Genomic DNA, 27,710 nt, shown 5'->3' with positions numbered 1-27,710 from the left:
CTCACATTTCTGTTTAGCTAGGGAACCTAGTAAATTCAAGTGGGAAGGACTATCAAAGACATTAAGGCTTTTATTCAATATATGAAATTATGTGACCATTCTCAATTGTCCTACAGTATTCTTAATGGATGCTCATGGAAGTTGTCCATGATGGTAAGGGCTTACTGTGACAGTGATTTTAGGAATCATTTTACAATACTATGATAATTCAGTACGTTAAAAATAAAAAATAATAAATGTAACAATGTAAACATCAAGCATATTAGTCCAATCAATACCAGACATCAACGCCTGGGGGATCCAGCAGACGCTGAACAGGCACGGAGGAGGCACCCACCGAGGGACATGATCCAACCTTTCAGGAGCTTCTGCTCCAATCTCGATATGAGGGGTTTCCTGTAAAATCTGATCAAAATCTGTATCACAGTTTCCTTTCTTTCTAAAGGATAATAAACTTATAAGCGCAGCCAGCAATGGCTTTTAATTCTCTTTTAGATTCCCTAGTTTTTGTCTGTGTCTTCAGAAATACAATTTAAGTTGTACTCCAAATTCTAGAAGTCCATTATTTCCAGTGATATGGGGGTTCGATTTAATACTGCTTACTTCAAAGATATTTCCCCCAAAACCTCTATTATTTGAACCCAGACATTTTTCTCAAAATTATATCTCAGAAAAGAAGCATCTTATTTATTTAAAAAGTCTTTCTTTCTTGGGATATTACTGTCATCTTTGCAATGAAAAGTTGAAAGTATCCAGTTATTTAGAAGGAGGTATTTATCTTCGTTTTCAATACTTACAACTCATTAAATTGAGTTAGGCAAAAAAGTTCAAAATTTTACAAGGAATGATTACTTCATGACATCAGGAAAGAGTTACAATATACACACTTAAAAAACGAACAATATACAAACTCATAATGCACTAAAAATAACATGCAGTATACATACTAACAAAGACATGAATGTTTTGGAAACAAAGGGTCTATTTCCCTTCAGAGTCATTTCACTGGCCAGTGGGGCTTCCCTGGTGGCTCAGCGGGGAAGTGTTCGCCTGCCAGTGCAGGAGACCTGGGTTCGATTCTGGGTCGGGAAGATCCCCTGCAGGAGGAAATGACAACCCACTCCAGTGCTCTTGCCTGGAGAGTCCCATGGACAGAGGAGCCTGGCAGGGCTGCCGTCCATGGGGTCCCAGACTGTGCAGCCTCACAACATCACAAACTATACACTGGCCGCGCCTCTGTCAGGACGCCTGCTTCGGCTCCACGGAGCGCACATACCTCGTAGGCTGTCTGTGAGACGCTATTTGCTGTGTCCCACACGGCACTCGTTTGAATCTCCACAGGCTTTCCTGAAGCAGAGGACACCTGCGCTGCGGATGAGCTCACCCAGACTGAGACCACGGAGCTCCGAGCTTGTTCTGAAGGGTTATAGACCACGAGATACCTGTAGAAACAGCTGCTTTACTAGTGGGGTCTCCAGATGTTTGTCCTTTTGCCACACTATTCGTAAGATTTCAACTCACAGATAAGCACAAAGCCAACACAAGAAGAATTTTCAGAAACATTCCAGTACAACTTTCAGAGAACAGACAATTTTCATCATAACAAATACCACATGGTACAAAGGATAATGAAACAATGATTCACTTTCTAAGAGTAAATGTTATACAAATGGAAGTCAATAATAGAACCATTATTGTTATTTCTATGTCCTATAAAATGACTTATGTACATATAGTTTTATTAATCTAAAATAAGCAGCCCTATACAATATCCTGATCCTTGCCTAATCTGAATAAGAAAATACATAAACTGCCTGTTTGCATTTTGAAAGTGAAAGTCGCTCAGTCGTGTCCAACTCTTTGCGACCCCATGGACTATACAGTCCATGGAATTTTCCAGGCCAGAATACTGGAGTGGGTAGCCTTTCCCTTCTCCAGGGGATCAAACCCAGGTCTCCCGCATTGCAGGTGGATTCTTTACCAGCTGAGCCACAAGGGAATCCCTTAATATTTGCATTTCTCAGTTCAGTTCAGTTGCTCAGTTGTGTCTGACTCTGCGACCCCATGAACTGCAGCATGCCAGGCCTCCCTGTCCATCACCAACTCCCGGAGTCCACCCAAACCCATGTCCATCAAGTCAGTGATGCCATCCAACCATCTCATCCTCTGTCCCCTTCTCTTCCTGCCCTCAATCTTTCCCAGCATCAGGGTCTTTTCAAATGAGTCAGCTCTTCGCATCAGGTGACCAAAGTATTGGAGTTTCAATTTGCATTTTAGCCACAATTAATTTCAATTAAAATTCTGACATTCATTTTAGATGACTAACACACAGTGAAATATATGGCTATACATGCAGTCACACAAGTATTTTATAAACAGGGGTCCCTATTATCCCAGAAAGTTGGTCCCAGAAGAAAGATCATTTGAAGCAAATTCACTTAAAAGGCTGAAATCTTATAACAGATAATGGTAAAAACCGATTGGAACTTAGCTAGAAAAGGGAAATAAAGACTATTAAAATAAGTTTAGGCAGCATTTGCAAATAAGTGCAGTTCTTAGAATGAAGTGGGGTTTTGACAAAATTTTTCCAACAATACTTTATATTAGCACACATCCATGATGTAACATTTAATTTTTACAAGATGACTTTAAACATAAGTGTATTTGTTAAGAATATTTAAGGCCTTAATCATTTTTCCTAAAGCTCTCTCTCACTTCTTTGATTAGAGCATTGTCAGTTGAAGCCCTTAACAGCCTTGGTTTCCTCAGTAGCATTAGGTCCTCACCACTTCATGGGCTTTGCCTGTGAGTAGAAACGTTCTAGATCATGTCACAGACTTCAGGAATTATGCATTCTTTGTAAGACCTATGATTTTACTTTATAATACATTTACAACATATTATCTTCAGATAAAAGAAACAGTATTTCAAAGACGATACTTGACTAACAATATAACTGATTCATCAGTGAATCCTTTCATGGTATCTCCTATACTTTCATGTACCGGAATGCACTTTGCGTTCCTACCCACTGCTGTGGGAACACAGAGGAGCCAGCCACGCCTCGCTCTTACCCATCGCTCTCAGACAGGGTCCAGCGACCACTGCCCAGTCAGTGCATGACCGAGTTGAGCCGCCCTCCTTCATCCTGCACATTTCAGCTACATTGCAAATGGTTCATTAGGAAATAAAGTAAATACAGCGACCAAAACGGAAGTGAAGGATAAAGGAAAAGGAGGACGCAGCACAAAATCCGTAAAACACTTGACTCGTGCCCTATCAGGGGAAGCACTTTTGATTAAGACAGCACTGCAGGATGCCGAAGGGAACATCACGAGGATGTCTCAGCTCCCACGAGCGTGCAGTGTGCCTCAGGGTGACGGGTGCTAACATCATGTACGTTCGCTGAGATCCCAGGGTGTTTGAGAAAGGAGCGCCGGAAGCATGCAGCCAAAAACAAGACAAAACAAAACAAGAAATCTACAAGAGGCGCTGGACCCCGAAGTCCTCGAGCAAAGCCCACTGTATCCACGAGGCAGGGGGAGGGAGCGCGCCGCCCCCAGAGGTGTGCACCCGCCCGCGACGCTCTGCCGGCGCTGAGGTTTCCCCTGACCGTTGGGCCATGTCCCCGGGAGAGGCAGGAACACCAGGGGTCCAGGGCTACCAACCAGACTGCGCTATGTCCCTCAGGTGCGAGAGCGCAGGAAGGCGGCGGGGGATCAGTCAGTCAGCATCAGGTGTGCCAACCAGCATCCCAGAAACCAGCGGCTTACTACTGAACCTCATGCATCCAGAGGCTTACTGAGCGCCAGTATGAGAAGAGCTCTGTGTAGTCTGTGTGTGTAGGCTGAAGGCTGAGGCCAGCCTCCTAATTCTGTAGAAGGTCTAAGGAAGACCTAGGAATGGAGTCCAGAATTTCCACTGCAAATCTCTGGAAGCTCCACTATGCAGAGCTGGTCATAAAGGCTCTGATAATAAAGTACAATGCATCCAAGAAACAAACTTAGGCAGCAAGCATCCAAAACTGATTCTTTCTGATAAGAAACAAGTGATTCACATTGAAAGCAAATAATAATTTTAACCATATATTTCATTTTGTACGGTATTAAATCGATTTTTATAATATGCTGTGAACTAGGTTCTGTTTTGTGTTAGTAGCTAATTAGTATTTGACCATAATGATGTTTCTACTGTACCAAATGATTATGTAATTATCATGCCAGGAATCTATTCAAAAGCTAAATGTGTGGAGTATATAATGAGTATAACGCTGCACTAAGGAAACAATTCTTTAACATAATGAGAGATTCACAGCATGTCCAGGAGCATCGCACAGTTACCGGACTCACACACTCCTATCTATGTGTGCGCCAAACAGCACAGAGAAAGCACGGTCATACACAAACCACACTTCCGAGGGAAGTAAGGACACCACCGCAAACGAACTAAGGTTTCACTGTCATCACTGTGTTCAGCAGTGAGACATTTGTTACACTGTCAGTATCTCCAAACATGAGACTTATTAAACCTGTCAATTATGAATACAACCAACAGGTTTCATATGAAACTATCATACTTATTAAAAAATAATATTTCATCCATACTAACGAAAGAAGAGAGTAATATTCCTGCAAAGGGGGAGTACTTAATTTCTATTTTACCTTGGAAGAAACTGCATAGGAAGCTCAGAACTATTCCCCCGTCTCTCCTACATTTGCATTGGCTTCTGATCTGCCTGTCACCAAGCCAGCTTCCTAGTCCTCATTACTCAGCCCCCACGACCTGGGGCTACAGGCAATTATCTCCTGTCTCTATATACAAAGAACAACCTTCACCTCATGAAGACAGAGCACTCATATGTTACCTGCCAATCAAATGAGAGACTATGAGCTATCGTGGCTGAGAGAAAACGGGAAGGAGAAACATCTGCTTGTTCATGTCAAATCGGGAATCATTTTATGAAGAACTAGAATTCCACTGTAAGTGTGATTCTGTCCTTGAAGATTCTAGTGAAGAGGAGCCTGTTTAAAATTCGCTCACTTCTTTTGTAGAAATGATCTGAGTCACGTTAAGGCAACAGTGTCCGCTCGGTCCCATTTCTGAGGCAATCTAACCAACACCTACTGTAAACAAAGGGCTAGGACCAGGCGGACTTCCTCCCAGGACTGCACCCAGGGCGACACGAAAGGAAGGGGCCCTTGGGAGAGGGATGCTGGAGGCGCCACTCAGAGCGTTTCCTACGCGCCGAGCTCAACCCGGAGGCGGGAAAGCTACAAGACACAGCATGTCACCCCTTACCGGACAGTCAGCGGCGCTGAGGTGCACGAGGTCAGGTGAGCCGCAAGATCCCACCGGTCAGAGGGGCCGGAACGGGCCTGGGACTCAGCCTCACCCACGGTCACCGTCCTAGCCGTCCTAACCCGACTCACAGGACACGCTCACAGCAGCCATTCTGACAAACGCGGTTTCCTGTGGGGGTTCCCTTAGCTCCACATTTACTTGGGAAAAACTCCACTGACGTGAAGACAGATTCTTCACTGATGCCGAAGATCCCCACAGACATTCTCTCTTCAGACAGCTCAGGATGAACAAAAAGCTATTACATTTCAGTACATTACATTTGTGAAAGAAAACTTATAAACCAGAATAATGGAATAGAAAAAATCTTATATACCAAAGAGTATATAACAGTATATACTTACATGTAAGTACATAAGAGTATATAAGGTCATTTACCTTATGACCTTACTGCATATTCAAACAATAGTCAAAACATTATTCAAATGATATTAAAAATATTAAAAAACTAAACTATATTTTTAAAAAACATTAAAAAATATTACATGCATTTATGGAGGTGAAAGGAAGATATAAACGAAAAATGTCACCTGTTATAAAGTTTAAAAACCAATTAAACAAACGCCAGGTTATATGAAAAGTAACTGTAACTTCATGTGCCTAGTGTAGTGCCTAGAATGAAATAACATTCAGTAAATAGTTGACGAATGAATAAAACAAGAATCTCAGGAGGAGACTTCATCATTTGTGAATAATACCTACTAGTGTGGAGCTTTATGGTTTTATCAAATCATTTTCATATTGATTATTTTAATTCCTCAAAAGATATGGTTGAGAAACTATGTAATTAACCCCTCTGCAAAGATGAGGGAAGTGACAGATTCATAATCAAAGAGAAAGTTAACAATAAAAGCAAAAACTAGAGTTCAGTCTGTCTAATTATTAATCAATGACAGCATATTAAAAAATTCACTTCAAACAATATATTCAACTTCTCTAAATAGCCTCATTAGTGGAGCATAATAAAAAGAAGAGTAGTAACCTTTACATTAAGTTATTCTGAATACGAAAATATGTAGTATTCTCTGTTTACAAAAACTACAATTTCTAGATATGAACTTATATTCATATAGTCCACGTAGTTTTCTAGCTTTAAAACATAATGCTTACCATAATGGCCATCAGAATAAAAATCAAGATATTAAAAAACAAAAAGGAAGCCTTTTTGAGATATATTAGGCCTTCAAAAATCACAATCAGTTCTGTGATTCCTAAGCTCTGGAGTCAGATACATTCAAGTTCAAAAGCCAACAATCATACATACAATTTGACAGGCTTTGGACAAGTGATTTCATTTCTCCAAGCCTTAAGATGCTTATCTTTACAATCAGGAGACAAGCTTGCGGTTAGGGTTAAATAATAGAACGTTTGGAAAACCCCAGGGCTGACACTTGGCACAGAGTAGCATATCAGCAGCAGTTGAATCTCCCCTTTTTCTTATAAGACCTTCTGGTGTCCTGACCAGGGACCCTGGATGCAGATCACATGGATGGTGGGATGCAGGTCTCTGAGCCGCCTCACATGCTTTTCGAGGTAAGGCACATATAAACGTAAATGAGAGAAATTAGCAAAACCACACATGTTACAGACACCTTACACAAGAGTTCAGAGAAGATGTGGGGAGGCAGTGGGGATAAACCGGTGCGCAGAAGACACACACGTCCAAAGTCACAGCATGACATTCGGCATCAAAACGGACAGAGGAGGGCTCCACCTGCTGTGTGCATCACACACTTATGGATGTGGCCGCACAGGCCCTGTTCTAAGCATTGCTGAGCTCAATATGACAGAGTAGGCAGCAAGAAAAAACTGTGTATAGAGTGTGCTGTGATGCACACAGAGATGGCAGTCAGGATGGTTAAGAATCAATCAGGAGAGGATTCAAACTAGAAATCAACTTTACACAAAATAAGCAAAATGTATACAAAGAAGCTGACAGAGCTTTCTTGAGGGATGTAAAAAATGAAGAGAAATATACTTTTCTAGGTAAGAAAACTACAATACTGCAAAATATACAATTCTCCCAAAATTAACTCATGAATTTTATGCACCGCCAACCAAAATCCCACTGAAATCCTCTTACTGGGAGAAAGGGAACAAAACAATCTTATGATATTTCTACAAATAGATGGGCAAGACATATGGTTAAATAGAGGCACTAAAACATAATGCCAACATTGATTCTCAATGAATTAAAAAAGTTAAAGACAGAAAAAATGATAGAAAGTAAGTAGGAAAATAAATGTAAAGTTTGTGGTACAAAACATCTTTTTAACCATAATAGAAAATACAACAATAAAGTAAAAGGCTGAGAGATTTGATAACAAAATGCTTAGAACATTTTCTATATTAAAAAGTAAGATTAAAAAGATTAGTAAGATTATATGAAAAAATAAAAGGAGATTAAATTCAGGAAATCTGTAAAGTGTTGTTAAAAATCAAGAGAAATATAAACACTCAAGTGGAGAAAATGAGCATTTTTCTTTCACCAAATTGAAATTGAACAATAAATGATGCTTCCACTTCCAGCAGAGATAAAGTAGTTGATGACAAGAGCTCTCACTTCTATGGGTCAAGTAGGAAACCAGATAAAATATAGTAATCGTTTGCTTGAAGGCAACAGAATTGCTGAAGAGAGAATCTCAGAGAAGAGAGCTGCCTTCTCGAGCCATTTCCCACTCTGGGTTGTGCCAGTTCTCAGCACAGGAAAGGCTGAGTTCCGTGCAAAGCTAGTACAAAGCCTGGAGGAGTGTCACTGTCTCCAAAGAGGCTAAAGAGCACTCGGAGGATATGCAAGGGGCTTCACACATACACTCGTCTTTCCCATCAGCACGTGCACCGGACACTGGGGGCCGCCCAGAAATCTAAACAGAAAGCTTCTGAAAAGTAGAGCAAGACAGGAGAGTTTAGAACCTGCCAGAGATAGGGCAGTGTGTGCAAGGGGCCGGAGGCCAAGCACTGCAGGTGACCACGAGAAGCTGATGGAACGGGGACACGGGGCATGCTGCACTCCACGGGCCGCAACGAACCGGCCACGCCTTCGGGATGCAAGACAGCGAGAAGAGAAAAGAGGCAGGGACCAGATTTGTCCCTCACAGCCTCCACACGGGACAAGCCCTGCGAACACTTGTCACCCAAGTGAAACCGATTTTGAACTTCTGACTTCTAAACGTTTAAGATGATACATTTGTGGTTTTTCAAGACACTACGTGTGTGGGTATTTGTTAAAACAGCACTAGGGAACGAACACACCAGGTTATACTGTTCCTGCTGAAAGCGAGGGCCAAGCTCCGGTTTCCCAGCAGAGAGCACCGCACAAGAAAAGAAAACCCCGAGTGCTGGAAACGCGCAGGAAGCAGGGCTCAGGGCTCCTGGGACTGGGCCCAGGAGAGACTGCAGGGTGTCGCCTCTGACCCCTCTCCCATGGAGGACTCCCTCCTGCTTTCTCATCCGCCGGCTACACGGTCTGAGGACCCCAGATCCACAGTGTCCCGGAGCAAGTGCATGCAGCTAGCAAGAACCAAGAAGCAGAGGACAGAACTCCCAGACCTGCATTTCGTAAAAAGCAAACGATTAACAGCCCGTTACACTGACCAAGGTGATTATTCTTAACCTTTTACAGTTTTACTTACTTGTTCACCTTTGCATACCTTACACAGACATCATTCACTGAAGAAACGTACATACGCCCAGGACTTCTTCATGCAAGTCCCACGGTCTCTCAGTTTAAAGACCCTTCTATTTCTATAAAGCAGGCCTTCTTTATTAGACATTTAACTGTTTTTCCATAAAACCTTTCCTAGAAACTATATAATAACAATCACACTTCTCTTCCATGACCAGATATAGAATTTATACTTGCAAGAGGAAAAATAAAACACCATGTTTTCTGGAAGCTTCCAGCTGATTCAGTAACATATATTATTTGGCCTCAGTTAAGAAGAAAAATAATTCAACACTTAGGAATAGAACACTTTCATCTCAACAGTCAAAATTAGGATTTTACTTGAATACAATAGTGCATAAATATAGCCTGAACTTCTTAACACATAAAACTTTATTTCAGCAATTTTTATACATTTAGGAGAAATAAATTAAAATTCATGGACAAAAATATTATAAATCTAATCTCATGGAAGTCATTCACCCAAGGACAAGATTCAAAAGGAAAGTAAACAAACATACTGCTAGTGTGAAGATGCCCTTCATGAAGCAGTAAGACGACAGGAGCACCTAAAACTGCTATTGTCAACCAAGCACTTGATTTCTGAAAATACCTTACTAAATCCAAAAACTCCGTAAGATATTACTAAGAAGAGTTCTTACTTGAGAGGAATAACAGGCAATTACTAAGTAAACATCCCAGAAAGTTCTACATTAGAAGATACTACTTTGTGTAAGAATTAAGTTTGCTTATAATACTAATAGGCAAAGCAGTAAATCAAAAATAAAATTGTAAAAAAAAATAAACAAAATAAAACTGCATCTTAAGGGAATATTTTTACTACCTTTAATTCAAAGTAAATTTGACTTGTCAAGTGGCAGAGTTTTTCAGATGTCAGTCAGTCCAGTTCAGTTCAGTCGCGTCCGACTCCTTGCGACCCTATGGACTGCAGCATGCCAGGCCTCCCTGTCTGTCACCAACTCCCGGAGTTTACTCAAACTCATGCCCATTGAGTCGGTGATGCCATCCCACCATCTCCATCTTGTCCTCTGTCGTCCCCTGCTCCTCCCGCCTTTCAGATGTTAACAACAACAATAATAGCAATACCAAACAGCCAGGATTAATGAGCCTTTAGAACAGGGCCTAGCATACAGGATGTGCTTTCCTTAACTCGGTGCAGCTTACAGCCAGCTTATGAAACCCTAACACCATGCAGAGCCAGGAATCACATGGAACCAGCCAGGTGCTAAGGCCTCTCGGAGGCAGAGCAGGTGGCCTGCCCTTCTCCAGCGGGTGAGGGCCTTGGTGTGCACGTGCTGGGAGCAGACGCCGACCCCAGCTCCAGCTCCCCACGGCTCTCTGAACACCGCTTGATCAGACAGACAGCTCCACGCCACCACCACCTTAGCAAAGAGCCCTCACTCTGACGGCCCCCAACCAGCTGCAGATGGAGGATTGGGGTGGACGGGCTTTCTCTAAGGGGGTGAAACGCAAGGTATTTCTGTAAACGGCTTGAATAACACACAAGCTACTCTCTCAGGAGATTTTCCTTTCTGTAGGAAGCAGTGGGAATGTGTGTGCTCAGTCGCCTATCACGTGGGACTCTGTGTGAGCCCTGGACTGTAGCCTGTCCAGCTTCTCTGTCCACGGGATTCTCCACGCAAGGACACTGGAGTGGGCTGCCAGGCGCTCCTCCAGGCGACCGTCCCAACCCAGGGATGGAACCCAGGTCTCCCGCACTGCAGGCGGATTCTTCACTGTCTGAGCCACCGGGGGAGCCCAAGAATACGGAAGTGGGCAGCCTCTCCCTCCTCCAGGGGATCTTCCCGACCCAGGGATCGAACCCCGGTCTCCTGCATTGCAGGCGTGTTCTTTACCAGCTGAGCCGCCAGGGGAGCCCTAGCTATATCACAGGTCTTCATTTTGCAATATTGATGTTATTTTGGAAAATAGTTTCTTTCTCCTATGTCCCAGTTATTGAACCAACTTGGTTATTTTCTAGAGTTTTCTACCTCCAAACTTCCTTTCCCAGTGATTATGCAAGTGAATGCTTTATAAATGATTTGTATTATAACAGACAACTAAATGTCAGTTGGACATAACCCCGGGGATTATCCACAGCCCCCTCTCCCTCAAGACATACTGCAACTAGACCTAACATTTAAAAACACAGAGCTGGTTGGTGACAGAGGTGGGACCAGAAGGAGCCTCCGACTCTCAGCCTGCACTCCCCTCACAAGTCCGTGCTCTTTCCAGGCATCGGGCAGTGAGCCCTGCCCAAAGCCCAGCAGGATAGAAGCAGAGTTAGTATCATAAATGCTACCAGGATTCACAGCTGCAAATTCAACACAATACTATAAAGTTTTAACCCTCAAAAGTACAACTACATATTTCAGGCTTTCCTACACTGAGAAAAGCATTTCTAAAAGCAGAAATAAAACCACAACCAAAGTAGAATCAACACGTCATTTTATAACTTTTTAAAAAAAATAAGGTTGAAAAATGTTGCAACTTTTCCCACTGTATAACAGAAAATAGCAAATCAATGAAAAGGATAAATATTCCTTTCCAACTATTCTAAAATGTTTGATACTAAAGCAATAAAGGAAACAGACACAAAAACTACATAATTTGGCTGACCCCAAGAGTCTTGTCACCAATTAAGCTGCTTTCACTCTGAGATAGCTTTGCCTAAAACAAAAATACCATCTGTTTTACCTAAAACATTAAGATGTTCTATTTTCTTGTCAATTCAGAAATCACATCTGTAGTCATTTTCTGAAAAGACAGCAAAAGACATTATATTTATGGGTGACTGCATAAGGAATGATGTTCAATCAAAATGTAATCTTCATCTACTAGAAGAAAATTTCATTTCTCCAGTGACTATAATGCTGTAACTTTGGAGGAATACACAGTACATAAACAGGCTGATTTTCACAAATAAAAAGATCTTAAAAGTTTAGTGCAGTAAAATAAGGTTGTTTTGTTGCTAAAGACAAAAACGGCAAATGTTTGTATTCAGTGCATATCTCCCTGTTGACAGATGAAAATCTATCTCGTGTGAGGTTTTCTGGTGAAGAGCAAACAACATTTTATTGGTGCTACATCTCCTCATGCCAGTGAGCCATCCTGTAAGAGGTAAAAATGTGAAAACAACAAGACAAACAGCACTCTCTCTTTCCAAAACACTTTGACACAATGTCGGCTCTAGGACAGAAACTCTACATTCCCAGGAGCTGACTGAAGAAGACACAAAACACTAGAGAACACACGACTCCCAGGGAAGGAGACACCATGTCACAAGGCGTAAAGAACACGTTTCAAAGGAAAACGCACACGCCATCCAGACACCTACAGTACTCTGAGTTTATGCTGCTGCTGCTAAGTCACTTCAGTCGTGTCCGACTCTGTGCGACCCCATAGGCGGCAGCCCACCAGGCTCCCCCGTCCCTGGGATTCTCCAGGCAAGAACACTGGAGTGGGTTGCCATTTCCTTCTCCAGTGCATGAGAGTGAAAAGTGAAAGTGAAGTCGCTCAGTCATGTCTGACTCTGTGCGACCCCATGGACTGCAGCCCACCAGGCTCCTCCGTCCATGGGATTTTCCAGGCAAGAGCACTGGAGTGGGGTGCCATTGCCTTCTCCAATGCATGAAAGTGAAAAGTGAAAGTGAAGTCGCTCAGTCGTGTCTGACTCTTCGAGACCCCATGGTCAGAAGCCCCACCAGGCTCCTCCGTCCATGGGATTTTCCAGGCAAGAGCACTGGAGTGGGGTGCCATTGCCTTCTCCGGCGTATATGCTAAGCTCCTACAAAATATCAAAATCTAAAACCAAGTACATTTTAGTTCCAAAAATACCCCAATTTCACATTTAATTTTCTTGCCTAAAAAATAAAATAAAGCTACTCTCCAAAGAAGGGTGAAATAAGTCCAAAGGCTCTATTTAAAATGTTTCTTTTACCACAAAGTTGTGAAATGTTCTGAAGTCCAAGATGGGCTTGAAGCCCTCCCTGACTTTTTCAGCATCAGGATACCTTCATTAAAATCTTTTTCCTTGTTCCTCTTGTAGTGCACGGTTTATTAATCTGCATTTAGAAGGAAAAAAATCTGGTCCAGAAGAATGGAAGACTGTAGTAAGCCACACCTCTCCAGCCTGTGTTCTGCACCGCTCTGGGCTAACAGCTGTGTGTGAGCGGCTTCGGAAGGCACGACGGACGCTGCGAGGGAAAGGAGAGAGGACAGAGGACTAACCGTGCACAAAGCCAGGCGAAACAAGCACCCGAGGAAGCACACTCGCACCCCGGTCAGTTCCCCCAAACCCGACACACACCACTTAGAGAAACCACGCATGTGCCGGATGTTTAAGTTACTTCCACACTCTCACAGTGCGCAACTCCAGCTGATGGCGGGGGCAAACTCGGGTCATCTGGCAGACACAGCAAAACCAACTCTAGCTCTTCTCTGACACAACTTCATCCCCTTTACAAATGTTTCTTGAGTTCTACAAACTTATTTCCAAATATCATAACTGGCAATTATTATAATCCTTCTTAGATACGGGCGACAGTCCCCAAGCTAACTCTGCCTTCATATTGTAAGGTATCAAAATAATATCATACTTCTACAAAGACAGAGGCACACGTTACTTCTCTCCATCTTCAGCACTTTCTTGACTGTGGTCCTTGGAGTAATTATAAGATGTATGCAATGTGCAAAATTAATTTAATTTCATTAGACAAATCACACAACTAAAACCTAAGTGTAAACTTAATTCTCTGTATGATAATCTGACAACAATAAACTAGTACCACACAACTAATTAATAAAGTTTGATTTAAAGTATAAACAATAAAAAGGCAATTAAAATATAGCAACTTAGCAAATGTTCTCTGAACACAAAACTGCTTTGCCATTGCTCTTAACTAAACCTTAAAATAATTATTTAAAACAGTCTGTTCAATCACTTTTCAAAATAAAGTCTAAACCTAATAAATCTACAATAGTTTTGTACCTAGGAACAGAAATGAAAACAGACTAATCCTAAGGACCTGGGAAGAATCTGAGCATTTCAAGGTTATGAAAAACTGGTGAAAGGAATGATTGAGGACACTATGCCCTGAAAGCACTAAGGAGAATCATTTAGGAGACAGTACGTGAGACTCAGAGTAGCCTACTGACAAGTGTGGTCTTCAAACTCATAATCGGCAGTAAACATGTGTATATAAGAAGTAATTATATTATTTAATTCATTCTATCATAAACTTTAAACTGGTTGATGTAAGAATTCTAAAGATTATTACTTCAGGAGGTACAAGAATGGAATAAGAAATGTTGTTTTTTTTTTAATTCTGATAATGAGGAAGCATGGAGTATAATCAAGGAGCTAGAACACTCAGCAGAGCCTCCTTTGAATGAAAAGTCAGCACCTACCACTGTGCTGTGATCAGGAGATGGGATACAGAGATGTGGAGAGATAGCAGTGCTCAAACTGCAAAGACTTCCTAAGAGGCAAGGGACAAAATCAGACAGGGAAGAGTCGAGGCTTCAAACATGTTGGTGATAATCTGATGCCAGTTGGAATAATCACGGTGGCTTCTATACCTTTTGGGGGAAACTCACTAATTATGTCAAACAATTTCATCTCTCTTCAAACCACTAATCTACAGTTTTACAGGATTTTCCAAAGTTCTTTTGGTGGCAAAACTTAAACTGAACTGACACGAAGTTATATATAATTATTTATTTGTTTTAATCTGAATATTCAGAATCTTTAAAGTATTTGAGGAGTTTTGCCCCAGTCTCTGAAGTACTATATAACACACCACATGTCTATTCCTATCATGTTCCTAAAATTTAAAAAATTCTAAATCCACAAATAAATCCCTAGCCCTGAAGACTTCAGGTAGAGGATTGAAGACTTGTATTTAGAGGCCATGCAGCAACGTGAGCTACACACTGCCTGTCAATTCTGTCCAAATTCTGAGCAAGAAAGAACCGACAGGAGAGACTGTGGGGAGAGGACGCGCCCACCCGGCACAGTGCTGCCCAGGGCAGGAACACAAACTAAATCCGGCCCGAGCAGCCGACTGACGGCACTGCGGAACAGTTGTGCTTTAACATGCTCTTAAATAGGTCACCAAGAAACAGTGAATGTTCAAGAACACTCTATTTTCTTCATATGTGAAATCCCCAAATCCCAACAGGACACACATCCGCTTCTGTGACACCCCTTCCTCTCTTTCCTAACGTCTAATTGCACAATGTTCAATCATGCTTCGGCTCTGGAATACACAGAAAACTTGCTTCTCCAACAGCTGTGACTGTGACTCCTTTCTCATGTGCACTGCTGGCTGTGTTTGGGCGCGGAGGCAGCTCCTGGACCCCTAAGCACGGGGCCTCCAGAGCTAGGTGCAGGGGCTCAGCCGCCCCCCAGACCGCGGCCTCGGCGCCCCGCCAGGGGCTGACCCGTCTCCTGCCTCGGAAGCCAGGCCCTCAACCACTGAACCACCAGGGAAGTCCCTGACAGGATCTTCCTATCTGACTGCTAGCAAAGTCTCGGGGACGTGTTTTTAAGACGCTTTTAGTACCCAGGACTTATTTCTTCAGCACACACCTGTATCCATAATACACAAAACATAAATGCACTCTGAGCTGAAGGGAGCAGGAAAGGGCAAGCAGTGGTCAGAAAGCAGGGTGGCTGCCCTGTGGTCTGGTTAATAAGCGATGAGCAGACACTGCTGGATGCTTCCTCCACAGCCGTTCCCAGTTACTACTCTGCCAGAAGAAACCCAAGTTCACCTGGGATGACAACAATCCTAGCTTAAAGCAGGATCACAACATTTGATTTCCCACACTTGGGGTGGGCCATGTGACACAGTTCTGGCCAACAAGAGGTGTTGGAATGGTCTTTTAACTGGAATTCAGTAAGCAGAGCGTCCTACAAAGTTATTCTGTGTGTGTGCGTGTGTGTACGTGTGCATGTGCGTGTGTCCGTGTGCACACGCGCACATGCTCAGTGGCTCAGTCATGTTCACATCTCTGTGACCCCGTGGACTGCAGCCCCCCAGGCTCCTCTGTCCATGGAATTCTCCAGGCAAGAATACTGGAGTGGGTTGCCATTTCCTGCTCCAGGGGATCTTCCCGACCCAGGGATCAAACCTCTGTCTCTTGGTCTCCTGCAGTGGCAGGAGGATTCTTTGCCACTGCGCCACCTGGCAAGCCCAGAAATTTATTATGTCATCAATTTAATAAAAGTCAGCAGGCTCAGTTGGTGTAACTTTCATCCTTTGCTCCTTCCCATTCCTGGCTGGAACACAGATGCAATGTCTGAAAAAGCAGCAACAATCTTAGGACCCTAAGAACAATAGTGATAGGCTTAGTGGCAGAGAGCTGAAAGGTAAAAAAACGCCTGATTCTTTAATGACCCCATGAGATACGTCACAAGTCCTGGGCTACCCACCTCAAAACTCATACATAAGAAAAATTACCTGCCTTCAATTTTTGTTGTGGGCAGCTGAATGCAACCCAAAGTGATTCATTAAACACATAAGAAACAATACTGGGTAACGCAGGGAAGCCAACAAGTACCAAAAACTTAAAGTAACGTTGAATGCAAGAGATAATTCTCCTAAAGTAGAAAATTCCCCATAAAGATTCATCACTATAGACATGCTTTTCCTTAAAGGGCTGTTTATTTTTTAAACAAGTCCTTAACTGCCTATCAAATATCCCACATAACTTCTTTCTCATAATTGTCACCTCCTCCACTTCAATTTTTAGTTTTCAATTCAGCAAACATATCCTACAAGCCAAGCACTTCTCCTTATTTGACTCAACTAATCACTTCTTCCATTCAAACAAGTCATCTTCCTTTCTTCCATGGGACTTGGAAGAGAGATTTCATAAAAACATAAAATGAAAACCTCAGAATTTACCAATCCCATTCTTTCATTAAAAAAATAAAAGCAAGTTTAGCATGTTTTTAAAACTTCATACAGAACTTTATGAACACAGAAATAAAAGTAGAAAAGTGGAAGCGTTAGTCGCTCTCATGTCTGACTCTTTGTGACCCCATGGACTGTAGTCTATGAAATTCTCCAGGCAAGAATCCTGGAGCAGGTTGCCATTCCCTACTCCTGGGTATCTTCCCAACCCAGGGATCGAACCCAGGTCTCTAGTATTCCAGGCAGATTCTCTACTGTCTGAGCCATCAGGTAAGTCCCAACATAGAATATCTGACAAATGCATTGATAGTTATTGTTGATGAACACTGAAATCTTTAAAAATATTTGTTCACACAATAAAGCCAAGAGACATAATCTTGTCCAAAATTCTCTTCATATCTATATATGATTATTTCTGCAGGGTAGATTTCTTCCAGCACACTGTCCAATCCAAATGCTCCTGGCACATACTAAGTCCCTTTCCTGAGAGATTGCCAGGTGCCATGTTTAGAATGATGAACGAGACTCGGCCTCTGCCTTCATGAGGTTCATAGTAACATTACACACGTAGTAAGAGAAGCAATGGTGAGTAAGGACATACTCCTGTGAGAATGTGCAGAGCGGCACCCAGCCCTGACACAAGGATACCAGAAAAGGTTCCAGAGGGTGTAACGCGAACGCTGAGTTCTAAAAGATAAACAGGAATCAATCAAGCAAAGTGTGTGTGTGTGTGTGTGTGTGTGTGTACATATGTGTGTTTTTGGGGGCAAGGTAGAAAGGGTTTTTTGTTTTTTATTTTTCTCCAGGTAGCAAAGACATGTAAATAAGACAGGACACAGCCAGTCAAAAAACTGATAGCTTTTGAAAGGTTAGAGCTCATGGTGTAGGCTAGAGTATCATATGGAAGATAATACAAGAGAAATCAAAATGCAGACAGAAAAGCCAAGTTAAAGACTGTGGAATTTTTCTTTTGGGCAATGGGAAAAAGAAGGGTTTTGAGCAGGAGAGTTACAACATCATTGCTAACACTTGCTGAGTGCCTACTAAGCACTAGATCCCATACAATTAAGCTCATATACACAATCTTACTTAATTCCTCAAACAAATGTATGCAGCAGGGACACACCCAAGGGAGAAAGAGCTGGCACTGAATAAATATGGACAAAACTGAGATACATTTAATAAACAACACAAGAAGACATGGTGTTTGCCTGGATCCAAGTTGAAAGTGAAAGGGAAGAGACAAAAATAATCAGGGTAAGCCCGTAATTTCTTGCCTAAACAAGCAGACTTTTGAGAGTGAAAGGGGACACCAATGAGAAACTAGAACACATGATCCCTTTCAGGCTGAGGCCCAGGTTTCTGGCCTGGGGAACTGGATGATGAGGCGAAAACTTTATCACAGAGCTTGGAGCCACAAAACAAGTGCAGGTAGGGAGGAATCCCATTTAAACACACTGAGGCCGAGGTGTGGGCAGCTGTCCCAGTGGAGCTGCCCACACAGCCTGCGGCGAGCGGGCCTAGACCTCCAGGGACTTCTCAGCAGATCTGTGTATTTAGAAAGCCAGTGATAGTAAGTGATGGCAATGGGGAGGAAATGCCACTCTCACCACAGACTTCTAACTTTCCAATCTTCCCAAGGCAGCATGACTATTGTCTAAGATCTCCACACGCTCTGCTTCTCCACCTCTTTGAGATGTTAACATAATCTGAAACTAGAGGTCAATACTACTGTTAGCAAACTGCCTTTACATTATAAAAACTCTGCCAAAATTAGGTGGGAAATTCTAATCCAGTTTGGTAATCAAATTTACAATGATGATTTGGATTTTCACTATGTCTAATTATTTCCAATGCCTTCGTAATTTTTATTCACTTATCAGTCAGGGAAGTTAAGTTCAGCAGGAATATTTTTAAAATTTCCTTTTTAAAAACAGAAAAGAGTATCTGTGGTACGCTTTATAAATGTTTCCACATTTGAACATGCCTCTTTGTTGCTTTCACATGTGAAAGATGACTTTGAACACAAAATGGTTTCAGAACTCCACAGACTTGGTACAGAGCAGAAACCTGTCAGTCTAGCTTTTGTGCCATGTTGCACGATATCTGTCTTTCTGCCTGGGTACTTTCACAAAATGTCCTTTTCCTTTTAATTGAAATGAGTTACCAAGACGCACTAGGGGTGACTCTCCTTTCATTATATTACCAAGAACTTAGCCCTTTTCATCTACAAAGCAAGGCCGCCTCCGCTCCGAACACTTTCCATTGTATCTTTGATGACTGCATCTGCTAACATTTCCCTACAGAAAGCCCGTGACTCCTCTGCTGAATGCCCGTCCTTGACCCCAACCACTGTCCCCCCTCCCTGCACTCCTGAAAGAGCGCCTCATTTTTTCACGTCACTGATGTGCTCCTTCACCATGTCAGCTTCACTCTTACATCTCACCAATGAAGATTCTGTTCCTGTCATCCTAACAGTCTTTCCTTATCTCACCCCACTCCCTTTCTACAGCATCTTGCCATTTTTTGCCTTCCACTCTTTCTTTTTCTTTGGGACTGTAACTCAAACTGAGAATTACAAAGAGTTAAAAAAAACTTTTTCTGGTCTCTGTAATAAACTATTTTAAGATAAGTTGTTCTTCTCAATCTTCATGTTACCCCAATTTTCAGAATTCTGCAGGGCTTCTTCACAAGCTCTCCTATGTTAATTTCCCATTTACTACTTCTCGTAGAAATAGACATCCACCTAGATCCTGTGTATGAGAAAGGTACCTCGTGGTCTTCACCGCAGTACTGGCCAAAGTTCCTCTCTTCTCTAGAGTTAGTTGTTTCACAAATATTTATCACCTACCACGTACCAGTTATTTGCCAGGGGATTCAAAACTGAGAGTTCCCTGTACTCATGAAGCTGACATTTTAGCACGAGAGATGGAAACCAGAAATAAAGGAAATGGTCAGTTTGCTATTAAGACCTGAAGAATGTGAAGAAGATGCAGCAATAGAGAAAAGAATGAGTGAAGAATGAGTTCACAGGCACAGACACAGTCTGACGGAAGTTTCCGAAAGGCTACTGACCAAGGGGGCTACTGTCTACAGCACTGGGTATTCTACACCAGCCCTGCTGCTCTGAAAAAACACAGGGCTTCTTCCTTCAACAAACAACATCCTGGCCCATGCCACCAACAGCAACTCCCTTGAGTGGATATTGCGCTAGATCAATGCTCTATTATCAGTCCCCCATTTGTTCCTGCCTATTTTATTTCTGGCAGATTCAGTCCCCACATTGGTTGTAAAATACAGACTCAGGGAAAACCATCAGTGCGATTAAGGTTGGCAGTGGCTCTGCTAACTAAAAGGGTTAAACCTGACTTGAAAGTAAAAATTAAAGTAGCACATCTTTTTAAAAAAAATTATTTATTTTTAATTGAAGGATAATTGCTTTACAGAATTTTGTTGTTTTCTGTCAACAACATGAATCAGCCATAGGTGTACCTTTAAGGACATCTTCCATCATTCATCATTCTACAGAGCTTCACCATAAAAGACTTCATCATAAAACATGCAAATATGTATCATGCCCCAGTCTACTGATGCAAAAGCAAAGCTTCTGCTTTGATTATGGGACCACTAATTGGCATATTTTCTGCATAACCATACATATGATAAATTATTTGTGGTTTCTAGCCTAGTTTTTGTAAAGAAGATCAGGAATTTAAATACTCAAAAATATTAGACAATCTGAGCACAGAGTGCCTCTACATCTTTACAGTTTCTTCCCAAATCTTTTGTAGGCATCTTGTTGGTACTTATCGGTGACTTACCTTTATTGAAAATTTCCAAAGCACTCAACTTTATGATTAAAAAATTTATACTTAATCCATCAGTTTAATAAAAATCAAATGATGAGAGAACAGTAGCAAGAACAAATGATTTGGGAGTAAGTAACTGCATTATGGTAATCACACGGTTCAGTTGAACTCCTGGCAGGAGGGAAGCCCCAGCCTGCTAGCCAGTGGTCTGTCGGCAGCAAGGGTGGGTGCCATGGGCACAGAGCACCTGCTGGTCTAGCTGATCAGTTATGCGGGGATTTGTAAATAGAGATCTGAGGCAAGGAGGATGAAAGGGAAGAACAGCTGCCTCAAGCTACAGAAAGCAGCACCCTCTTGTCCAGTTTCCTTGTACCAGAATTTCAAAGCCTTGTGACGTGTGCTTACTCGCTCAGTCGTGTCTGACTCCTTGCAACCCCACTGGACTGTAGCCCGCCAGGCTCCTCTGCCCATGGGATTCTCCAGGCAAAAATGCCATTACCTTTTCCAGGGGATCTTCCCAAACCAGGGATTGAACCTGGGTCTCCTGCACTGCGGGCAGACTCCTTACCATCTGAGCCACAGGGAAGCCCCTTCAAAGCCTTGTGGGTAGACATAAGGGAATCAATCTCCACACCTGCTTTTAGAAACCTGCATGTTATTTTTACTTCTGTTTTCATTGGTTAGTGAGCAGGTGCATTTTTTAGTCCAGTTTGATCAGCACTGCAGTTTGCAGTTATCTTACACTGCTGCAATAGGGTGACTGTCAAATCAAGGTTTTGGTGTTCCTTTGATTGTTGATCATCTGAGCTTTAATAAAAAGCTGAGAGTCAATTTCAGGGTTCCTAGTCAGTCACCATATAAAATGGAAGCATCAATATTTTGTCAATATTTTTAAGAAACATATAACAGGTGTGACTTAATCTAAGTCAATGTGAGGTTGAAAGAGTATTTTAGGAATTAATACTCATCATTGCTGATAAAACAAACAGAAATATTAAGAGTAGGGAGAACAGTGTGAGAAAGGTGGAGTCTTTCCTCCTCTTCTCTCCTCTAAGATCTATTTCCCTTAAAAGTCAGGTAAAAAAGCAAGCCAGTAAATGACTGATTTAGAATGGCAAACTCTAGACAAGGTTATTTTGCTTATCAGACATGATTGTTCCCAAACAGTTCCAACTACTAAGCAAAGAACTTTTAACACAAAATATACCACATGAAAGGTATCTCCAATCCCCTAAGAAACTTTGGTTGTTTAAATAACGTATTATAGTCCAACTCAGTCTTCAGGTTAAAACATCCTCTCTAAAATATTCCAGATTACAAACAGGCTGCAAAATATTTCTGGATAATCATAGAACTGGTCAATCTATGGCTTAAAAACAGTCAACGTTAATAAAACACAATTCAGACAGAACATAGATAAAAATACACAAATACTCTTCAAAAGTAATTAATACTTAAATACAACAGTTTAACTCTCAGAAGAGAGTTTAGGAACTCCTCCTTCAAGTCCAGTAATGAATATTAATTTTAAAATAGACTATGCAATTAACACCCCGATAGACTGAGACTAGCTCAGCACTTTTGTCTCCAGCACTGTCAGTTATGGCTCCTCCGGTGGCTCAGTGGTAAAGAACACACCTGCCAATGCAGGAGACATGGGTTCAGTCCCTGGGTCGGGAAGATGCCCCGGAGGAGGAAATGGCAACCCACTCCAGTGTTCTTGCTGGGAAATCCCATGGACAGAGGAGCCTGGCAGGAACCTTCAGTCTATGGAGTTGCAAAAGAATCGGACACGATCAAACAACTGTCATTAACAATTCCCCCATTAAAGAAAAGTTACAAACTAGTTTTCTAAGCAAAGGACCTTTGGGTTGTTTTCAGAATAACAGAACCATTAGATGGTTCAGTGTCAGAGCCTAGTGAATTGTGTATTCTATTATCACTTTGAATTCCCTTGTGATAATTTTAAAATGCACCCACTTCCAAGGGAAAAACAAAACAAAACAAACAAAAATGCTCACAATGGATACAAACCTTGATTGTATCCATTTATTTTTCTGCTAACTAATGTGAAGACATTTCTACACTAGCTTACTAGTACATGACAAGACTTGAGCTCGAACATTATAAACCATGAGCAATAAGCACAGTCCTCACACTAATTATCACTGTTAATTAACACTGTTCCATCTCCCCCAAAGAATAAGCCAACATTCCAAACCAAAATTAAGGCTTTGGTTTCTTCACTTAAAGCTTATGTTTAAACAACTGGTAGAGATGTTAGGTACTTCCTTAGATATACTGTGATGTTATGACATAATGACCAATCAGAAAATGCTCCAAAGCCTTGAATCCTATCTCACTAGTGGAAAATTACTATCAGAATAACTGTGTCTGATAACAATATTAAAAATACAATGGCAGAAACCATCACAACATTATATCACAACATTATAAATCAATTTTCCACCAATTAAAAAATACAAAATGTAGAATTAGGCAAATAATCTATGTCAACAACAGCAAAAGTCTCATGACAAAGTATACTCATTCAGATATACAGGTGTATCTTTTAAATCCACTCATTCTTTAGAGACCCCAAGAATGCAATCCCAGCAAAGTTAATTCTATAAGAATGCAGTGGTGCTGAGATGCAATGCCAAATCTGTCAAGTCTCATGGTATTATACTCTGAAATCTCAAATGAACAGTTTTCTGAACAGTTTGCTGAACAAATTTAAAGTATATTGAATTACTGCTTATTTTTTATTTATATTAGTATTTAGTGGATTGGAAGTCTTCTGTCACTCCAAATGTCAGATGAAAGAATCTATTGAGGAGACTATATACCAGAATACTACATTTTCACATAGAATGTGAACCATATTCTATGCATATGTGGTATCTGAAGTTTAATCTTCTCTTCAAGCAATAATCAAATGTGTTATAACCTACCTTTATTAAATTCTCAGCATGCTATCATACCATAGGCACAGCAGTGGACAAAAATAAATCCTCAAGGAGTTTACAGTCTTGTGGGACACACTTGAAACAATTACACTGGCAGAAAAAGCCAGCATCACCCCCAGCCACACGACTGAGCTACGCTGGACCTGATGAGATGAAACACTGGGGCCAAGACCATGACGGGATGAGATCCTGGGCATCGCGGGAGGGGCGGCGTGTTTTGCTGTGCACTGGGAAATAAGCGAGCCGTGAGGGCTGGTGCGAGCTGCGCTAGGTCCCCTGCGAAGCCGCGGCCGTTCCCCCTCTGCGCCCCCTACACGCGCCTCCCATCAGGCAGTGGAGAGTGACCCCTCCTTACATCCCAGGAGGCCTCCCTGACTTCTCCACTAATTGACTGAACTGGAAGTGACCTTCAGGGCTTCCGAGTCTAGGTCTGAAGGCTTGCCATTTCTATGCAAGTAACTTTGTCAGAGTGGCTTTGGGTAGACTCATCAGAGCTGAATTATAATTAATAGTTCAGGTACAGAGAAAGGCCCAGGGACAGTAAGCTACTACAGCAGTTCACGCAAAACATAAAGGGCTGGTTAAAACCAAAAGCAACAGAAAGAGAAGAGAGGATGGATGTCAGAGATGAGTAAAGCTAAAATCCAAAAGATTCTCCAGTTGATGACACTTAAGGATTAAGAAAAAATAGAAGTCAATGTGGGTTCTGGCGTTTCAGAACCTAGACAGCTAAAAAGAAAATGATGCTCTCAATCAAGGCCCTCCAACAAACGAACGGCAACACTTCAAGTGAGTGGGGTACTGAGTGCCCTTCTGGAACTGTGCCCTTTTCAATCTGGCTGATATTCTGAAGTGACCTAAGCCGAGAAAACACTGACTTCCTTTGTGTCCCCACATGGTTAATGCTATCTTTTCTAATTAATTCTTTTTTTTTTTTTTCTGGCCAAAAGAGATGTAGGACTCCTTACTAATAAATACCTCTCTAATAATTAGAAGCATATCAAGGTAAACGTGTAATAGTGATTTCAAACTAAAAACTTACCTACTTGAGAAACTCAGACTTTCAGGTTTACAGAAGCCACCGCACTATCATTTTGATTACCTTTGCGCCTTTGGTGCTGAGTCACTCAGTCCTGTCTGACTCTTGGTGAACCCATGAACGGTAGCCCGCCAGGCTCCTCTGTTCACGGGAACTCCCAGGCAAGAATACTCTAACGGGTTGCCACTTCTTCCTTCAGGGGGATCTTCCTGACCCAGGGATCAAATACGTGTCTACCCGTGGATTCTTTACCACTGAGCCACCAGGGAAGCCCTTGGTGTCATTTCAAAGTACCCACCATAAAAAAAGTGACTTTATACTCTGTCAAGCACATGACTTGCAGACCTGTGTCGCAGCAACATTTAATCCTGTGCCGCCTGAGCAGACGGATACTGACAGGAAACTGAAATCCCCTTGTCTGTCTCAGGCTCTCACCTTGCATCCTCAAGTCCCGAATCCTGTCAAATCTTTGTCTTAAGTGTTCTTACAACTGGTTTCCTTAGGCAACTGTGAACGTAAAGAGAAACGGTAACACCTCTGTGTATTTAAGAAGTGTATTTAAGAATTAAGGCTAGACAATTTATGACTTGTTCAGAGTACCCTAAGTTCTAATTTGTAACTTCATATGCTTTCTATGCAAAGGCTAAGCATGTATTTACTATACAGCTCACATAGCCTTGTGAACTAAATTAGGCGCACGGGCAAGTACTATGTCAACTTTCAGCAAGTCAAGGACCACTTTTACATACGCACAAATGAAATCATATTAGGTTATAGTTTAACTAATGCTGCCAAAAGCATGATCAATTCATTTTACATGTATTATATAAACTGCATGGGTTTAGACCAGTGTTTCTCAACCTTTTGTCTTTATAACCTCCTTAAAGATTCTCTTTATATATTTTTTTTCCTAATCATTTCTCCACACAATTTTGACACTACATATAAAATGTTCATCTGCTGGGCATCATTATGCACTGTATCTGTGCTTTGCATTTCCCAAAGAATAAGCTTTTTTTTTTTTAATCCCCCACTCCAACATCACCATGGGCCCAAGAACCAATTCTTATTCTCCTGGGGAAGACACCTCCCTACTGAGAATGCACGCTTTATTTAGACTAATAATATGTTGTTCAAATTAGAATTATTCCTATAATCAAAATAAAACTAAGCCTCGGAGCATCTCAGAAGACACACGAGAGGACAAGACTGAGTCACGGCCACTCTTCTGAAACTGCCAACTTAAAGACGGAGGAGCACCGATAATCACTCTGACTTCTAGTACCTGCAAAACAAAGCTATGAAACACTTCCATTTTAAAGGACACCAACAGTCCTCCATTCTTGATTCATTTTATTGAAAGACAACAACTCATATAATTTGTGGCTAACAAGTAAAAAGTGGATTTAAAAGCAAAAATATAAGTGGTTTTATTCATGAGGTTCTAGAGTTCAAAAAGGACAGGAAAGATAACAATAAGGATCTGACAATCCTAAGTATTTCCAACACACTTAACTATGGAAACAGCAGCACTGACATTCGGTAGAAAAGAACTCTGAAGATACAATATGAAAACGAAGAACACTATTTAAACAGAAACTATTTAAAATGAAATATCAAGAAGGGACTGTTCTCCTAATAGACTCAAAAAGTCTATGCTTATTTTTTATTAAAACTTCATTATTAAAGCTCAAAAATATATTTTCCTCAATTAATAGACTTCTGTCTCCTTTCTCCCACTAGCATCAGAAAAGTTGAGTCTCGCACACCGCTGGCCAAAGCAAGGCCTGCACACGGAGAGGAACCACAGCACGCAGGTCCCCCGCTGACCCCACTGAGGCCCCCCGGACGCGCGCCCGCCGCTGCCCGCCCGCCCGACGCGCACCCGCAGGACCACTAGGGGTGGGGTGGAGCGCGACTTCCCAAGAGCACACAGAAGTCATTCTCGGAGTCAGCAAAAAAGGAGATCTGCCGCCACCAGAATAGGATAAGATAAAACAGGTTAATAGATAAGAGGATTACACCTAAACCCAAATAGATTTACTGACACCACAGTTTATTAGGGACACAACATATTAAGAGTTGCCATACAATCCCAAATCCATCAAAACATTACTTATTTTAAGACAAAGAAAATGTTTTATAATTTTATAACTGATTTTTCTTTCAGGATCATTCATTATCTTTTCATCCTAACTATGGCTTGGCTATATGCAAGCTTTTAAGACTTTAGCAAGGTTAAACTTTATTTTCTTTTCAAATTAATCCCTTCTTTTTTTCAGGCAAAAGAGCTGTTAAGTTTCTTTAGTATTATTTTAGTGATACTTAAGTATTATTGAAATATACTAATGTTCTCAGGTGTGGCCTTAATCTGCTGGGAATCTGAGCACAGAAGAGGTCTCAACTGTAAAATTTCTGTAATCACTTTGATCCCATTTATTTTAAAATACTTTTAATAAAGTGTACCTATTTAAAATAATGCATTACACTTTACAATTAGTCTTTTATTCTATAGTTCATAAGAGGTGATACTCAATTTCTCAATTTAGATAGCAAAAACTTATATTACCAAACTATAAGGTGGCAAGAATACACAAAAGAACTGTACAAAAAAGATCTTCACGACCCAGATAATCACAATGGTGTGATCACTCACCTAGAGCCAGACATCCTGGAATGTGAAGTCAAGTGGGCCTCAGGAAGCATCACTATGAACAAAGCTAGTGGAGGTGATGGAATTCCAGCTGAGCTACTTCAAATCCTGAAAGATGATGCTGTGAAAGTGCTGCACTCAATATGCCAGCAAATTTGGAAAACTCAGCAGTGGCCACAGGACTGGAAAAGGTCAGATTTCATTCCAATCCCAAAGAAAGTGAAGTGAAGTCGCTCAGTCGTGTCCAACTCTTTGCGACCCCATGGACTGTAACC

The 27,710-nt window shown here is 41.6% G+C and overlaps 1 protein-coding gene across 1 annotated transcript in view; it reads right to left on the bottom strand.

Annotated features, from left to right (window-relative positions):
• MAN2A1 (mannosidase alpha class 2A member 1) overlaps positions 1–27,710 on the bottom strand; it is a 197,235-nt gene that overhangs the window by 54,258 nt on the left and 115,267 nt on the right. The window contains exon 13 of the mRNA XM_020911732.2: positions 1,277–1,442. Within this exon, the coding sequence (XP_020767391.1) occupies positions 1,277–1,442 (166 nt within the window). The remainder of the gene's footprint in view (positions 1–1,276; positions 1,443–27,710) is intronic.

The sequence above is a fragment of the Odocoileus virginianus genome, unplaced genomic scaffold (assembly GCF_023699985.2).
Source record: "Odocoileus virginianus isolate 20LAN1187 ecotype Illinois unplaced genomic scaffold, Ovbor_1.2 Unplaced_Scaffold_8, whole genome shotgun sequence".
In the NCBI taxonomy this organism is placed as follows: Eukaryota; Metazoa; Chordata; class Mammalia; order Artiodactyla; family Cervidae; genus Odocoileus; species Odocoileus virginianus.
The sequence above is the reverse complement of the archived record's forward strand: the minus strand, read 5'-3'. Positions and strand labels throughout refer to the sequence as shown.